At 40.7% G+C, this 18,057-nt stretch overlaps 2 protein-coding genes across 2 annotated transcripts; one reads left to right on the top strand and one right to left on the bottom strand.

Annotated features, from left to right (window-relative positions):
- The first annotated feature begins 3,844 nt into the window (after positions 1–3,844).
- arl14 (ADP-ribosylation factor-like 14) lies at positions 3,845–5,708 on the top strand. The gene has a single exon (XM_077514984.1). It carries the CDS (start codon positions 4,230–4,232, stop codon positions 4,842–4,844), a length of 615 nt encoding a protein of 204 aa, XP_077371110.1. The 5' UTR covers positions 3,845–4,229; the 3' UTR covers positions 4,845–5,708.
- A 7,393-nt stretch (positions 5,709–13,101) lies between these two features.
- Positions 13,102–17,295, bottom strand: LOC144014736 (zona pellucida sperm-binding protein 3-like). Its single transcript, XM_077514960.1, has 8 exons — positions 16,756–17,295; positions 16,164–16,279; positions 15,863–15,966; positions 15,611–15,788; positions 15,407–15,524; positions 14,588–14,673; positions 14,276–14,505; positions 13,102–13,302 (listed from the first exon to the last, which is right to left on the bottom strand). The coding sequence occupies exons 1-8, from the start codon at positions 17,137–17,139 to the stop codon at positions 13,265–13,267; spliced, it is 1,254 nt and encodes a 417-aa protein (XP_077371086.1). The 5' UTR covers positions 17,140–17,295; the 3' UTR covers positions 13,102–13,264.
- Positions 17,296–18,057: the final 762 nt, after the last annotated feature.

Raw genomic sequence — 18,057 nt, 5'->3', positions numbered from 1 at the left:
GCAGCGGCCGCCACCGGAGAGGCCCGCGGGCCGCTCACCGCGGAGCCGCGGCCGCCGCGACGCCACAGGGCTGGTGTACGTCGTGGACAACCCGACCGGCGGCGTGTGGGTGAAGCCGAGGGAGCAATGGACGAGAACTTGACCCCAGGTGCAACGTGAAAGGAATTATTGCGGAAAATCAAGCGAGGAATAACACAAATCCGGTCGTGTTGGCCTTTTGGATTTGGCGCTCCCAACGCATGGCGATCTGCGGCATTTTACATGGAGCGGATCCATGATGAGTTGATTGATTCCTGGTCCTAATTGGAGTTGAATGGATCGATGACTTTGATTGATTTAGTCACTTGACATTCGTATGGTCAATGTTGGACTTCATTGTGGAGAACGTGAGCCCAAGAAAAAGAAGTGGGCCATCATATGAAAAAAAAAAATAATTGTTTACATGCAAACTGCAGCTGTGTTCTTGGGAACCTATAATACAGTACTGTATTCTTTACATGCATGGCATTTATATAAATGTAATGGGTTAAAATTAAAGAGGAAATGTAATTATTCATTGTTTGTGGCATCTTCACTTTGATATATACATTTACTTAAAGGGATACTTTACTTATTTGTCATTTTTGACAGTCAAACATTAACTCTTTGACCGCCAAAAACGTTTAATAACGTTTAGTAAAATCACGATGTATGCCGCCATAAACGTTAAGAGACGTCAACTACCTTTTTTTTTTTTAAATATAACAGTGGTCGGTCAGTGCAACGTCCAAGTGCAGCACAGCCGGGTGAATGAGTTGTGAACGCAGAAACACCCACTAACCATGGCCAGCAGATGGCAGCGGTAGCTGTTCGGGCCCTAACTAGAGCTGCGAATTACAACGAAACATGACACAATCTGATGAAATGTAACGTTTTCAAGGTTGACGTGAATGATCAAAGCCTTTGTAACATTAAACCTAATTTGACGGCGCGTCACTAAACAAAAAATATTAGTATCAAAGTCACTGTTGTGGAGAAAATGTATTTTTTCTTTTTAATTTTGGCTCAATGTCACTCAAATGACCTATTTTCAAATGGTGATTACTAAAGAACGGAATAAGGTAGAAACATACTTTTTTTCTAACGAAAGAATGGAATGCGATATTTCATGCGGTGCCCATGTTGTTTATGTAGCAAAAGAACACAATATTCTGAGTTAAAATGCTCGAAATCCGCGGGCATTGGGGGTTGTTTTTTTAATAACGTGTGGCAGTAAAAGAGTTAATATTTTGCCTGTAAATAAATTTGATATTTTCATTATTTTTCACATACAATTAGTACCTGTAAAAACACATTTTGCAACTTGCTGTCGACTGAAAATGACATCACAAGGGCTCGGGTAACCAATCACAAGCTCACCTGTTTTCTCGGTTTGGTCATGTGACATTCACAAGCTGAGCTGTGATTGTTTACCTGAGCCCTTGTGATGTCATTTTCAGTCGACAGCAAGTTGCAAAATGTGTTTTCAAAGGTACTAAATTGTACATGAAAAATAATGAAAATATCAAATTTATTATAGGCAAAATATTGACTGCCAAAAATGGCTAAATAAGTACAGTATCTCTTTAACTTTGTTTTATGATTGTGATGAGTAGGTGTGATCGTTGAGATTATGGTTAAGGAATAGTAAATTGTTCAGAAAGTCTGCAGCAAAGGATTAAATTAGCCACGTTTAAATGTCAATTTTCTTTCCAGAAGTAACTTGACTTGACTATGCTTTGTTTTGTGGATGTGAAGTATTTATAACTTGTAATCGGTGGTTCACATTGTTTTCCTTTTGTTTTGTTGTGGGGTTTTTTATTAATTTTTTTAAATACAGTTGAGTGCGCGTGTGACGTGTTCTAAATTGTGGCGTGTCCCAGGGTGTGGAAATTGATTGTCATTTCTTTTCTTGTCACATGTCACTACATGCCCATTTAGCTTGTTTTGAATCTGGTGAGAAGTCAAACGAGTCGAGAGATTTACGACGACTTCCTGCACAATCAGGTTATACTTCTCCAAGTTGCTTAATGTTGCGTTCACTTGTTTGTTCTGTTGCACAACCAATACAGGAGTAGACATTTTATTGTGACTTGTTTATTTAACAATAAACCTCCTGTTTATATTTGTAGACGACTGCATGACTGACGATACAGTGATTGTTTTTGTATTCGTTGCATACAGCTTTTTTTATGTCGTGGTTGAGCTCACGTGCGGTTTGGCTACTATGTTCAGTTCAGTGGTGTCCAAAATACGGCTCAGGGGGCATTTGGGGCCCACAACACACATTAAAAATAGCTGTTAAAAAAAAAAAGGAGTGAAGGGATGGTGTTAAAAAACAAAAAGGAAATAGATGCCACTACTAGTTATACATTGGTTTGTTTGTACACTACAGAGTTTTTCTAATTATGCAGATACAAATAAATTATTTACAACTAAAATAACTCAATTTCTCTTCAAAACACCGTAGAACAAAGAATCCAGATGAATAAAGATTCCATTTTTGAAGTAAAAATTGTTTCTTCCACTTTGTGCTCTGTTTGAAGAATGTATGTCAAGTAACTGTTTGAAAAATGGTCAGCGTACGAAAGCTACAGCGCTGAGGTTACCAAAAAAATCTTGAAAATCTGATACTATTTGCCTTGTCACCTTTAACAGAAAGCTGTTATACCGCAGTTTGTTTTTTCAAAATACTTGATTGACTTCAGTGTGTTTCATAAATTAAATTCATAGAACTTCAAAGCGGGCGGCACGGTGTACGAGTGGGTTAGCACGTCCGCCTCCCAGTTCTGAGGACTCCGGTTCGAGTCCAGGCTCCGACCTTCCTGGGTGGAGTTTGCATGTTCTCCCCGTGGCTGTGTGGATCTTCTCCGGGTACTCCGGTCTCCTCCCACATTCCAAAGACATGCATGGCAGGTTAATTGGGCGCTCCGAATTGTCCCTAGGTGTGCTTGTGTGCGTGGATGGTTGTTCGTCTCTGTGTGCCCTGCGATTGGTTGGCAACCAGTCCAGGGTGTCCCCCGCCTACTGCCCAGAGCTAGCTGAGATAGGTGCCAGCAACCCCGCGACCCTTGTGAGGAACAAGCGGTCAAGAAAATGGATGGATGAATTTCAAAGTGGCGCTTGCATCCTTCCATTTATCCGTATGTGGTAATGAAAAGGTTTGGACACCACTGGTTTAGTATATAGGAAAAAAATAATAATTATATATATTTTTTATACATAGGTCCCATTTGGCGACTTTTTGGGCTAAATCTGGGACCTTCGGTACTAAATCTGTGCCATCATAGACGCATGTGTGCGAGTGCAGAGAGAGAGAGAGAGAGAGAGAGAGAGAGAGAGAGGGGGGGGGGTGGATAGAAGGTGGAAAGAGAGAGAGAGAGAGAGGGGGGGTGGATAGAAGGTGGAAAGAGGGAGGGAGAGAGAGAGAGAGAGAGAGAGAGAGAGAGAGAGAGAGAGAGAGAGGGGGGGGGTAGAAGATGGAAAGAGAGATGGAGAGAGAGAGAGAGAGAGAGAGGGGGGGGGGGGTGGATAGAAGGTGGAAATAGGGAAAGAGAGAGAGAGGGGGGGGTGGATAGAAGGTGGAAAGAGGGAAGGAGAGAGAGAGAGAGAGAGAGAGAGAGAGAGGGGGGGGATAGAAGGTGGAAAGAGGGAGAGAGAGAGAGAGAGAGAGAGAGAGGGGGGGGGGTGGATAGAAGGTGGAAAGAGAGATGGAGAGAGAGAGAGAGAGAGAGAGAGAGAGAGAGAGAGAGAGAGAGAGAGAGAGAGAGAGAGAGAGAGAGAGAGAGAGAAGCAGAGGCAAAGTAGCAGCACAATGACGTAATAAACTGTTTCATATACTTACCGGTAACTTTCTATTTAATTGTTAGTGTGTTTAGAAAAAAAAGGTGTTTTATGAAGGTCTGGACATTTTTCATGTCGGCCTATTTCAATAGGGAAAGATTATTTAAGATGTCGAAACTCAAAACCCACTTTATCCAAAAGTGTTTGGGAACACCACCACTTTCTCCTGCCTGGACTGAAAATTGACAGTCTCCTTTGTCCCCTGTCAGCTAATGGTTGATCTATTAACGTCATTAAATCAGAAACCCTCTCGAAAGGAAATGACGTTTGAGCGAGAACACACCTTAAACCACATTTCAGCAGGTAAAAAGAAGAAAACGCCTTCATCGGACTGCTTGAGTGAGTACAGCCGTACCTGTATGACCTGAATGGGGCAGCGGGGCTCCACACAACCCGAGGCCCGGGTGCTGCTCCTGGGTCTGGACAACGCGGGCAAGTCGACCCTCCTGTACAAGCTGAAACACAACAAGTTCGTCGGCACGGTGCCCACTATCGGCTTCAACGTGGAAATGCTCGACGTGAGGAAGAAGAAGAAGAACTTCGCCCTGACCGTGTGGGACGTGGGCGGCCAGGCGGAAATGCGCCGCCATTGGCGGAGCTTCCACCAGGACACGGCGGCCATCGTCTTCGTGGTGGACAGCGCCGACCGGGCCAGGATGGCGGAGGCGAGGCGGGAACTGGAGAGCACCCTGAGGAGCGAGCAGCTGCGCGGCAGCCCGCTCGTCGTGCTCGCCAACAAGCAGGACGCCGACGGCGCTATGAACGCCAGCGAAATCAACGAGGGCTTCAACCTGCGGAGGATTTGCGGCGACAGGGAATGGTACGTCCTGCCGTGCTCCGCGTCCACCGGCGTCGGCCTGGAAGAGGCTCTCCAGAGGATCGGCCACATCGTCAAACTGCCGTCGGAATCGTCCTCCGCCACGGTGAAGGAGAACTTTAAGGACACGGTGAATTATATCAAAGCTAAGTCTGTCAGGCGTTGAAATGTGGATTTGGACCTTTTCCCTTTTTTTTTTTTTTCTTTTCTTTCAAAAACACTTGACAAACTTGAAAAACACACAGTCGAGGCAACTTCCATCATGAAATATTACATGTAAGAATTGGGCAATGTTTCAAAGAAAACATGTGAAAACTGTCATGATACTTAACTAAAAATGAACTGAAATCTTAAAAACTTGCATCAGTCGGTCATGTTCTCATTATACAATTACACTAATTGACTGACTTTTTGAAATCTTTATATAAAATCACATAAACTACATTGATAATATCTTGTAGGTTATACATTTCATTTCAATTGTGGTTCGGAAAAGCTCAATATTATTCGGATGAATGTAAGCAACTCAGTTTGAACTCATGTGGCCAGATGCTTGGGGGGGGTCTACGTGTGGCCCTGTCAGAAATCTGTCAGCCCCATTTAAGCCCCCCACCATTTATTTGATATTCAAAAATGTATAAATGCTCCATAATGAAAATGTGTTTATACATATTTGTCAGCAACTTCATTGTGGCAATGTTTTCAACCAAAACATGTTGGTAACCTTTACTAAAAGTTTTAAAATCTTAAAAGCCTACATAAATATGTTTGTTCTCTTTCCATCAAAAATCCAGATACACTTAATGGACTGCAATTTTGAAATATCCAATATGAAATTGTGATAGTTATATACATTATGATTTGGGAAAGTTACAACTAAGTTATAAGGCCTAATATAATGAAGATGCACTGTTTTGTAATCAACTTGATTAGAATTGTAGCATTCTTTCAAACAAACAAAAAACAACAACAACAACTTTGGAGCATTACACTCAAAATGGACTGTAATTAAATGTTATAAACTTATGAACACTTTGGTCATTCTTATAAATAACATAACATTGATATAATATTGAAATGCATTTCATTTGGATTTTGGTTTGAAATCAGTTTGAAGTCAGCCAAACTTATTTCGAATGAAACTGGACCATATTTTAAATATCACTGTATTATTCTTGGGAAAGCTTTTGTAAAATTCTGCGTTCTTTCACATGACCAGCGGCAGATATAGAAATTCAGGTGTTTCATTCAAGTGCCATTTTGTGAAAGGTTTGAAAGCACGAGGAAATGTGCTGAACGGAATGGGGACGTCATCCAGTGGACATATTGTGACATAAGTCTACATTTTCATTGTCATCATTTATGTCATGTTTGGGGTCACGCCTGGGTTAAGTTTGAGTTTGAGTTCATCACCTGTTAAGTTTGAGGTCAAGTGTCTGTTTTGAACTGATGCAACCATCATCTAGTTTCAACTAGTTTTAGGTTATGTGATGTCAATCTTGAATCCTTTAGGTCAGGGGTGTCCAAACTTTTCCATTTGAGGGCCACATACAGAAAATCAGAAGGACACAAGGGCCACATAATGTAATGAAGAGAAATTGTGTTTAGTCTTAAAAATTGTACAAATAATTTATTTGTGCTTTTCCATATTTAGAAAAATGCTACAGTATATAAACCAATTTATTTGTAATATGGCAGTAGGGTTATTATAGTTTGGGAATTTTTCATTTTAGTTAATTTTTAGTAGTTTTCAGGGTGGCTCTGTTAGTTTTTATTAGTTTAATTCTTTAAAAAATGCTTAGTTTTCATTTAATTTGTTAGTTCCAGTATTAGTATTAGTTTTTACAGTTAGTTTTAGTTAGTTTTGTAAACATAAAATGTAGTTTCAGTTTTCGTTTTTTAAAAAGCATTTTCGTTTTTATTTTATTTTGGTAACAATATTGTTTTTTGAATTTTAGTTTTAGTTTTTTCATTAGTTTTAGTTAACTAAAATTAAAACCTTTAATGGAACCTGTTTTTCGATACCCTCACTTCTTATGTTGACCATCTCCAAACATTTTCGTTTTGTTAATTTTAATTGAACTGAGTCAAATGCCATTTTTAGCATATGTCGCGGGCCACTGAAAAATGGCCGGCGGGCCGCAAATAGCCCCCGGGCCGTAGTTTGGACACCTCTGCTTTAGGTGATGTCTGGACCAATGTGATCGTCGTTCTTTAGTCCTTTACTTGCTGCAACCAATCAGATCGTTTCACTGTCTGTAGGAGCAGTCTGAGAATCGTGTGTGTTTTGCCGGATTATTGCTTTCTGTCCCTCTGTGCAACTCTCTTTGCTTCCCTTCTAGTCACGTTTAATCTACGCCTCTCGATGTCAATAAATAGTTAAAACCTTATTTGTGTCTGTGCTTTGGGATCCAACCCCAAGCACATGACAATTTAAGCTTTTTATTTCAAAAGAACAATATCATCTGACTCTGAAACTGTTATTTTAATTCGAGTTTTGGTGGCATGTAGCTTTTACGTTAGGTCCTTTTGTTACATTTCCGTGCTGAACGTTGATCGTGTTTTCATTTGCCATAGTACCAACTTCAGTGGAAGTTAAAAGATGAACCGCAGGTGGACCACACAATGAGCTGGCATCAAATTGAGTGGCTGTAATAAGTCACCGCTGACGTCATCCCTGAAATGAGAGTAACGGACGTGCATCATTTGAAGTGCACATATGTTTAGTTTGATTTATGTTTCCGTGGTAGATGTATTGTCGATGCATGAAATTGAAAACAAATAGACTAGGTATCGAGTACAGTATCGGCATTGGCCGATACTGCAAAACTGGGTCTCAAAATCGATATCGGGGGGGACCAAAAAATGGTATTGAAAAAACACTAAAAACCATGAATCATTATTTTAATCTCTCTACTTCCCATAAATTCATAAGAAAATAGAATTTTAAAGGCTGATTTTGTTTTTTGTATCTTACTGTTTTCTTGAAATGTACTGTTCACATGAATTTAAAAGTATTTTCTTACATTTATTAAAGACCTGATTATTGCACTTTTTAATTTAGATTTACGATTGAATTATCCATCCATCCATTTTCTTCACCGCTTACTCCTCACCAGGGTTGCTGGAGCCTATCCCAGCCGGATTCGGGCAGTAGGCAGGGGACACCTTGAACTGGTTGCCAACCAATTGCAGAATTATTGAATTAGAATTATTAATCATATTCATCTCATCCTTGCTGATGTCAGTGTTTGTGTAACACTTATAACACGTTACTGTCATTCATAAACTAAATAATTTAACCAGTTACCGCCTCCACAAAATTTAATATTTCTGGAGTTTTCATGTCCTTGATATTTAACTCATTTGCTCCCAATAACGTGTAAATAAGTTTTTTTATATGTTTTAAGTGTCCCAAAGACGTATTTATACGTTTTTTTGTTTGTTTGTTTTTTATGCTAGAGCAAACATAAGTCTTTGATGCAGCCTCTCAACTGCAAAGAACGGTTGCAGAAATGGTAATTATTACACAAACGGCCAGCAGGTGGCAGCAGAGCAAAGGAGATCAACCAGGGCCATGAAGAAAAAAAGCTCAATTACTATTTTAAATAGATTTGTGAAAACTGATTAAATTTAGCTCTCTTCTAATGCTAATTGCTGCAATACGGAAACAGATAGAAACATACTTTTTTTTTTCCTGATGAAAGAAGAGACTTTTACTTTAATCTTTCTTTTGATAGATTCTATGCTTTTATAGCAATAGAACACAATATTCTGTGGGCCTTGCAAAATCAGTCAAAATCTAGTAAAACAGCCGGGAGCGAACAAGATTGCTTCTGTGAAAATGGCTGGGAGTGAATGAGTTGAAGAATTGATGTTCCATAATTAATCAATATCAGATTGAATTAAAGTGATTCGAATTGGAAAAAAATCTAAATCAAATCAAACTGAACTCTTGTGAATCGATTGAGGAAATTACAATCAATACCCAACACTAGCTTTTACTGGCATCTGCTTTAAAAACGTGCAATTAATCAATTTGTTGCCTTATATGAGGTGATCATACATTTATTTTGCTTCACAGTCCTCAAGGCCCTCCAAAGGAAACCCCAACTACGATGTGGCCCGTGACAAAAATGAGTTTGACACGTGGTTTATATGCTTATATCTCGTTTAGCCACATAAGTGGCTCAAAGTACTTTGAGTACCTCCATATAATGCAGTGTAATTTTTGACCCTCCCTGCCATAAAGCCAATTGCTACTTTCCACAGTGATAAAAAACAAAACAAAGTGCTAATGCATCTAATAAAGTGGCAAGTTACTACATGAGACATGCCTTGAGGGTTTCACCTGTGACTTAAGAGCACTAAAACAGAGGAAATGCAAAGTTATTAATAGTTTATTCCAGATCTGCTATCAGGTATGTGTGAATTATTCATCAACATTAGCAAAAAGCCATTAAAAGTCAGCTACTTATCCAGCATCAATGCTACCTCATTCAGAAGCGTTTTCTTCTTGACCATAATCCTTATAAGTACATCAAAAATGTTTGTTGGTCTTTTTTTCCAAAGATATCAATCAAGTAGTTTGTCCCACAGTCGACTGAGGTTGCCCATGCCGTACTGTCTCCTCATACGTGGGCAGACGCTTGCACTGCTCGTACGAGGGCAGATGAGCCGAGATTCCGCCGTCCTGGAGGCTGTCCGGCGTGGAGCTCTCCACCAGCAGCTCCTGCGACGCGTTGACGGCCGGGCGTCCGCCGTTGTCCGGGCTGAGCTGCCCGGAGCGGGAGCACAGCACGCGCTGGACCAAGTATCCCAAAGCGAAGAGAAGGAGCATGATGAGGACGCCGGAGAGTTTGCGAGTCGCCATGGCGACGTGGTAGTAGTCGCCGTCCTCCAAGGGCTTGCAACAGGCGCTGGCGTTTCCTCGTGGGCAGCATTCCTGGTCGTCCTGGCAAAAAGCCGGTCCGCATTTCTGGGTGGAGAGCGTGGCGAGAACAGACGACATGGCGAGGACAGCCAGCTGGGAAAACATCGCTGAGTGGTCGATTGAGCTGACAGGCAAGATGCATTGGCGAGTCACTGACGCATCATGGAGGAACTCCTCGCTCTCAGTGTAGAGGTTTCCTCCGGCCACTAGGGGTCACTGGGGTGTTGGGTTTGTTGTGTTGCCTCGCGGCAGCAGTTCTCCATTTTGGTGTGCTGCCGACAGGACATGTTGTTACAGTGCTGCCAATTTCATGTTACGTTGAGCTGCTGACGTTGTTCATGTGAGTCTACAATACATGTTTAACTCATTCACTGCCTTTGACAAGTATACTTGTCAATTGTATTTTTTAGAGCGGTGCTAAATGGGGGCGAATCTGAGCATGCTCCACTGTAAATATCAAACTTGGAAACAACTTTACTGATGCCCAACCACCGGTAGATGACATCATTGCCCCATTTTATAGGAAATAAACACAGTTTCAGAGTCCATGGGAGAAATGGCTGTATTTTGGCAAACCTACATTTTTCTGCTGTCAATTATAAAAGAACGGGACGAGGCAAAAAGTAGGGAGTCTATTCTGTTATTTGGTAGATTCGGTTTATATATAATTATTGAATGTAATATCACGTGAGTATTGGAAATGTAAAAAATTTCTATAATGACTGGCAGTGAATGAGTTAATGTGTGATTATCAGTTAGGTGGTGATTCTTAATGTTGTGCACCTGTTTTATGTAAGTATAGCCATTATATGTTTGTGCCTCTGCAGGGCTCCTTCATCTAATTGACATTGAGGAGTGTGTTTCTTCACTCAGCATGTCTCACTCGAATGTCCTCCGCAATACAAAAGCGCAACAGATTTATTATGCACTTAGCGAGCTCATGATAGCTTTCTAGAATTGCAGCCAAAAAGACTTACGTGCGATTCATTTTGCTATGAAAGTAAACAGGCGCCCGGGAAATCGACCGTATAGCACTGAAAGACAACTCGTGATTTATCACAAGAGGGACAAAAACAAGCTTCAGAACCGCAGCCAGCGCTCCAAACACCCCCCAGGAACTTTTAATGTAAGAGATGCTGACCAGAGGTGAAGGAGATGCTCGTAAAAGTATTTGTGGCACACGCTGAAAGCCCCCGTGAATAAAAATTTAATGGATTAAAAGCTCGTCGACAAAAGCTGTCTTGTGTGGGCAAATAGTCCCTGGTGGTGTGCTGCACTTGCAGGTTTTTTTTAAAATTAATACTTAAAGGAAGTCAACCCAAAAAAATGTCTTGACAATATGTTCTACGCAGCCCCAATACTCTAAATTTGGTATTCTGGCTAATATTGTGTTAGTGGAATACGAGTTAGGCAGCAAAATCCAGCAGTTTTTATCAATATTACAAGGCGGCCATTTTGCCACTTGTCGAGGGAAAATGACATCACAGGTAACAACCAATCACAGCTCAGTTTCAGAAAACAGGTGAGCTGTGATTAGTCTTTGCCCGAGCCCTGAGTAGCTCTATGATAAATGTCAGCACAAAAAAAAGAACAGAAAATGTTAGAAACGTAAGATGGCTGCCTTCTAGCTTCTGCTGCAAGGCAATTGTTCGTCCATTCCTCTACAAATCAATGGCAAGAGCAGTCAACATTTACAAAAACAATGGTTGAATGTGTTACATTTAAAGGGATACTTCACTTATTTAGCCAATTACAGCAATAAAAAGTTAATATTACGGCTAAATAAGTAAAGTATACCTTTAAGCAGCTGAAGATCCTGAGCATGATATTGCTTTTACAGAAAAACTTTCAAGTCCTCTTCTACCACTGTCAACAAATTGAGGTGTTCACAATAAATCTCACATAGCAGTCTTAACTCCACAAAATATAAACAGACGCAACCAGTAAAACGCAAAATTGTTAACACAGTAGTGTGGAACAGTAAAATATTTTGCCTGGAATTCATAGCTCCATTTTAAGCATTAAAAGGTACTAAAAGTATGTATTCATTAGGGGAGTGAATTGCCTAGTACCTGACGATTCGATTCGTATCACGATTCACAGGTCACGATTCGATTCGATACCGATTAATCCCGATACGAATGGTCACGATTCGATACCGATTAATCCCGATACGAATTTATAAGTCGATTGTTGCGATTTTTTTCCATTCAAATTTAGAAAATACTATCAGTAAATTTGTACATGTACACTGTAAGATTTGTATGAATATATTTATCTAAAACTTGAGGCTTATAACCGTGAGCCACTGTACACAAACAGTTTGCAATCTGTTTCACATTTGAACAGCATTAAAATAAAAATATTAAGGCTTAATGTGCCGTTCATATAACATTCTTCCATGCTCAAGGTGTGAATCCTAAAAAAAAAAAAAAAAAAAGATTCTGCCGATTATTGAATCGATTCGAGAATCGCGCGATGTAGTATCGCGATATATCGCCGAATCGATTTTTTTTAACACCCCTAGTATTCATTATATTCTTAAAAGGGGAAGTCAAAAATCTTTTCTATGCAGCCAGCTTGTGATCAACTAATGGAGGCGTATGAAACGTATAAAATTCCTGACTTGACCTCCCATTTTTTGCTCTCTCAACACACCTCGGACCTACTGTAAAGTAAAAATGACTTAATGCACGTTTTTTTTTATGTATCGTTTTTACAAACGCGCACACAAGGTATTTGTTCTAGTGTAGTTGCCAATCCAAGATGGCCGATCTTCTGCGCATGCGCATCACCGATCGCGTCTTGACAGCCGTTTCCTGTGAGCTAGCGCTAGCTTTAGCCAGTTTTTTTTTTTTTTTGCGTTTAGTTTTGCTTCCTTTTTTTTTTTAAACTTAGTTTACATTTCATAGCACTGTAAGATCACTACTGAATCTTGATTGGCGGCACAAAATAAAGCTCAGACTATTGTACAAGTAGTTTTGCCATTTTAAAGTCAACCCTCATACAGTAGTATGTTGTCCCAAAAAAAAAAAAAAAAAAAAAAAAAAAGTACAGTACTGCTCAGAGATCCACATCTTATTGCACATTTTATCTCCAAAGCCAACCCTTCAAGAGGTTACATCAGGCACCTCACAACAAACAAGCAATCAATAGTGACTACATGATGGGCAGGTTGTGGGTGCTAATGGAAGGAAGTGCTCCTTAATAGCATCCCTCCTCTATATACAGCCGCCGATATGTTGGCTTGATCAGAGGATGCCGAAAGGGTTCACAAGAACATTTGTGTACTTTAACAGAAAGAGCATCTCGCAAACCCATTTTGTTTTCTTGGTGCTAATAACGCTGAGTGCTTAGAAACCCAATGCTAATTAAGTTTACGAATGTCAATCCGAGTCCCTGCACCGAGATACAGGAAACTAGCAAAATCATTGGTAAAGTGGGTGAAAGGAGAGGGGGAGGAAAAAAAAAAAAAAAAAAAAGTAATTGGTAGTGTAAAACATGTTTATTGGAGAGGCTGTTAAGAACTACAAACATGTCAGTAAAGAAATTGACATTTAGAAGTCAAATTGCCAGTGTTTTGAAGTTCCTCTTGGATTGTCCATCCTCAACCAGGCTGGAGGTCCGTCCGGTGAAAGTACCCTGACTGATGTCTACTGGATGGTCAGAGGCCCAACCTGGACCACTCTCGCTGGAAAACATTTAAGTCAGTACATGAATTCAGCCTCTAATCTGACTTAGTAGAGTGAACTGAATATCAATGTTCCAGTTTAACCTTTAAAGTGGAAGTCAACCTTAAACATTTGACAATACTAGTCTAACTGTTATTACATTTGTAGAATGAGTTATGTTTATATATAAAAATAAATAAATTAAAAAAAATAAAATAAAAATAAATCCAGCCATTGGGGCAGCCATTTTGCCACTTGCTGTTGACATCAGTGGCTCAGGTAACAACCTGTTTTCTGAAGCTGAACTGTAATTGGTAGTTTACACTCAACAGCAAGTGGCAAAATGGCCGCCTTCTAATATTGGTAAAAACTGCTGTATTTTGGCACGCAACGCATATTCAAGTAACATTAAGCAGAACACTGTATTTAGACTGGTGGGGCTGCATATAACAGATGAGTTTTTGGTGGACTTCCCCTTTAACTCATTTGCTCCAAATAACATGTAAATACGTTTGTTTTTTTTATTTAAATGTTTTAAGTGTCCCAAAGATGCATATACGTTGTTTTTTTTATGCTAGAGCATACAGAATGCTTTGATGCAGCCTCAACTGCAAAGAACAGTTGCAGAAATGGTAATTACACAAACGGCCAGCAGGTGGCAGCAGAGCAAAGATCAACCAGGGCCATGTTGAAAAAAAGCTAAATTACTTACCATTTTAAATAGATATGTCAAAACTGATGAAACTAAGCTCTCTTCTAATGCAATTTGCTACAAAAACACTTTCCCTGATGAAAGAGACTAATCTTTCTTTTGATAGGTTCCATGTTTTTATAGCAATAGAACACAATATTCTGTGGGCCTTGCAAAATCAGTCAAAATCCAGTAAAACCGCCAAGAGCAAACGGGATTGCTTCTGTGAAAATGGCTGGGAGTGAATGAGTTAAGCAAACTGTCCCCGTTTGCCCCCCCCCCCCCCCCGCGCTTGTTCTTACCCGGTTTGTAATCCTTTTCTCTCTTCAGACCAGAAGAGGGAAACTGAGCTGTGTGGCTTTGGAACGTTTCAGGATGGACGCTCAGATAATTAGTTGGTTTCTTGGGTATGTAAGGACCAAAATTCTGACCCAAATTTGGGGGCAGCCTCGTGTCTGTGGCCATTTCCTTTGTGGCTCCTAGTTGATCGCAGGCTTGACAGCTCGCATGATCACCGTCCGCTGACCTCCATCTGTACATTGACAAAAAGACGATTATCCAAAAAGGTGCAATTTATTGTAATGTCTGTAACAAATGCTACACTGTGAGATTACCTGTTGTCAATAAAAGAGCAGGCCCTGTGTTGAGAGCTGGCAGCTGATGAGTCTGGAATTGCCCTCAACCCGCAAGTAATGTAAACCTGTGGAGCACATTTACAAATAAAGCGGGGCATACGATAATCATGATCAGGACCAAGAAAAAGAATATAGTAAACCAAATAACTAGTTAAAAGAAAAATATAATAGAAAAAGGAAATTAATAGAACAAAAAAAATATATAAGGACAGTAACTTCTAATATTGGATCATGAATGTCAAATAGTAATTGGCAAATTCAGATATTTACTAAAAACTAAAGTACTACATTAAATATTCAGAAAAATTGGGCCAATTCCACAGCAAGAAAAGGCATTAAATTAACTCTTAGCCGTGTGCCAATTTTGTCCAAGTTGCAAGGGGTCTCAATTTAACCATGTGCCGTTTCTGTGAAATTACACAAACAAGAATCCAACCGAGGAGTGCCAGGCACCGATCGTGTCAAGTTACGTTTATGGGAATTGGCAGAGGAGAGTCTTGGCCAGATCTGATTTAAGCTGGAAAGTACCCAATATACTATAAGGCCAGCAGATGGCAGAATTGGGTCTCCTTTGTTTAAACTCCCCACCCATTAAAAGGAACGCAGAAACTGGCAGATCTTTGGACATTTGACTGTTACAAGCAGCTTGTGATTAATCAAAACTATTCTGAGAACCTTGAAAAATCTGTCCATAATGTTTGTTTTTAAATTGCTGCATTCGACTTAGAAGACTTAAAAACCAATGTTAAATCAGTATGTGCTTGAGGTCCAAGACATTTTACGAGTGGGGAGGTTTACCTGACTGTTGGGTTGATGGTGGAACCTGAACGCGTCGAGTTGAAACTGAAGTGTGTAACTTACAATCCTGGGTAGGAAGTGAGAGCTGGACTTTGTATGCAAGGCATCCGAGAGACACCTGGTGGGGTCAAAAGTCAAATCAAGAGGTTATTCGATCTGATTTAGAGCTGTGAGATGATGCACGCCATACCATGCAACACTCACCCATTATGCTCAATGAAGTCATATCTTAAGGCGTCACGTGGGTCCGGGCCGGCCGTGGCAGTGCAATGCTCCACGTAGACACGCAGGGGCTTGTGTTTGCGGACCATAACGGACACCTCAAAGTGCATGGGGTCACCCAAAAAGTACGCATTTGAGCGTCTCTCAAACAGCCAGTTGTCTGAAACAAAAAGCCATTTAAAAAACAATTCTGTATAGCAAATTTGGAGAAGCCAAAATAGAAAAACTGTCCACCAGTCATGAGGCGCAGTTTGAAGTCGATGCGGCTCTCAGCTGAGCGCACCGAGACTGACGGAATCCAGGCGGGGCGCAGGGAAAGTCCACCCACAGAATATCTCCTGAAAGAAAATTTCACTGGTTAGTCATTTAAAAGCAAGTGGAATTTGCTGCTAATAAGAAGCAAATGTAGAGGGATTTATGAATATGCAATAGTATGACCATATAAACTGCCAAACGTGATGCGGCCAACCATAATCATTTTGACATTCTCCAAGTCAAATCATTAAGAAAAAGACCACAAGTAAAAAGAAATTACTTGTCAAAATGGCACTCGACCGGAATGGTCGCCTCGTCCAGTCGAAACAAGCCTTCAGATGATGGTTCAGGTGAATAGACTAATGCATTGGAATAGATAATCTTGTCTTGTGTTGACTAGGAGAGAGAGAAAAAAAAAAAAGTGTTTTAGCTAGTCCACATCTTTTCACATAAAATTAAAGAATATAATCAGCTGACCATTTTAATAAACAATTTACTTTTTTTTTAAATACATAATTATCAAAACCAGTTAGTGATTTTTTTTTTCCCTGAAAATTGTTTAAAAAAAAAAAAAAAAAAAACATTCGACAGCTGTTGGTTAAACATGCGGATTTTTCCTGTGACTCCAAACCACACATTGTTCTAGTATAGTCAAACATTTTAAAATTAAAACATTCCTCAATTTAATCAAAATTACAAGAGTCCAAGAAATCCAGTTATTTTCGATGAACGGCGAGATCTTTTACCAAATTGATCGCCATTTTGACTTGTGACGTCATCTCTTGTGCCCACACAAGTAAATCTCCATCAAAAATTAGGTTAAAACATGTTTTAACCATTTCAAAATTGTGAAAATCTATCACGTAACTTACCGAGAGCCGCGTTCCACAGTCCAGCAGGCCGGCCCATATGGTCAAGGTCTCGCCGTCACCCGTCGGTCTGGCACGGCATGACCCACTTCCAGCCGCTGGGTCGGCACCAAGGCGCAGATGTCCCGGCTCCACCAGAAGCCCCAAGTCGAATAGGTCAGCCAGAATCATGAGCTCCATGGAGTCCGGGTGACATCTTACAAGCACCGCCTTGGGACGAACTTCGTGCAACTGCTGTGAGGGGACTTGCGACTGGCCGGAAGTTGAAGCCACGCTGGGCCCGTAAGCTCCGCCTCGGTCGTACGATACCAAGTGGTAGCGGCGGCTTTCCGTGACGGTGAAAACGGCGAAGAGGATGAAAAAAGTCGAACAAAGGAAGCGGTCCATTTTTAGGTTCGAGTGGTTTGGAAAAAGTGTAGCTAAACCTCACCACCGGTCAAGAGACCGTCTCTCTAGTCAACAATGCCGCCCAGGTGAGGATGACATTAAGCTCCGTTGACTCTCTTCTTTTCGTTTGACGTTTATGCACTTGCATCACGACTTTTCCCGCCTTCAATTAGCCACAATTGGCGTCAGGCGTTGCGGTCATTGAAGCCATTTCCGGTTCCGGTCACTACACCGGCTACTTTCAAGACTCCCCTCGCTACTTTACAGGAATGCATGAATGAAAGTGTGTTTTGCTTTATCGAAATGTATATTAATTTAGAATAAATTACATATTAAAAAGCCACCCCAAAAAGTTTTAAAATGAGTGCTGCTGTTTTTTTTTTTTTTTTTTTTTTTTTTTTTTTAAATAATATATAAAGCCATGCGTTATGGGATAGATGGCGATGACACGGACTTCCGGGTGCCACACATCAGCGTCGTTTCCGGCCACTGCTGGCTGGCCACGTTTCAACACTCGCACCCCCACCCCTGCGCCCCCAGACCGCGCACTGTCGCTATTACAAAATTTTCTAGTTACGAACTTTCTTCCAGAACCAATTAATTTCGTAAGTAGAGCAACCACAACTGGGACGCGGCCCACGCTTCGCAAACCGGAAGCAGAAACAAAGCTGATGTGTTGAAACCCGGAAGTAGAAACTCCTGCCTCCTCCGTGGCATATACTCCATAAAAGTCATATTTGATGTCTTTTCCGGTTCTATGTTCCCGCACCCAATGGTTCTCAAACTTTTTACACCAAGGAAAAATAATAATAATAATAAAGGCTCAGCTCCAAGTACCAGAACTTCTACAAACCAAAACTGCAAAATACTTTCGGACAGTTATCCTTCTCTCAGAAGAGTTACTCTGAGTAAACTCTG

Source organism: Festucalex cinctus, chromosome 1 (genome assembly GCF_051991245.1).
Source record: "Festucalex cinctus isolate MCC-2025b chromosome 1, RoL_Fcin_1.0, whole genome shotgun sequence".
Classification (NCBI taxonomy): Eukaryota; Metazoa; Chordata; class Actinopteri; order Syngnathiformes; family Syngnathidae; genus Festucalex; species Festucalex cinctus.
Note: the sequence above shows the minus strand (reverse complement) of the source record. Positions and strands in the feature narration are given on the sequence as shown.

Bases quoted from the DNA above. Each gene is read 5' to 3' on its own strand.
- arl14 (XM_077514984.1), top strand. From the start codon at position 4,230: ATGGGGCAGCGGGGCTCCACACAACCCGAGGCCCGGGTGCTGCTCCTG.
- LOC144014736 (XM_077514960.1), bottom strand. From the start codon at position 17,139: ATGGACCGCTTCCTTTGTTCGACTTTTTTCATCCTCTTCGCCGTTTTC. The intron at 14,506-14,587 runs GTAATCTCACAG...GTCAATGTACAG, and splicing joins TGCTCTTTTATTGACAACAG to ATGGAGGTCAGCGGACGGTG. The intron at 13,303-14,275 runs GTAAGAACAAGC...AATGTTTTCCAG, and splicing joins AGAAAAGGATTACAAACCGG to CGAGAGTGGTCCAGGTTGGG.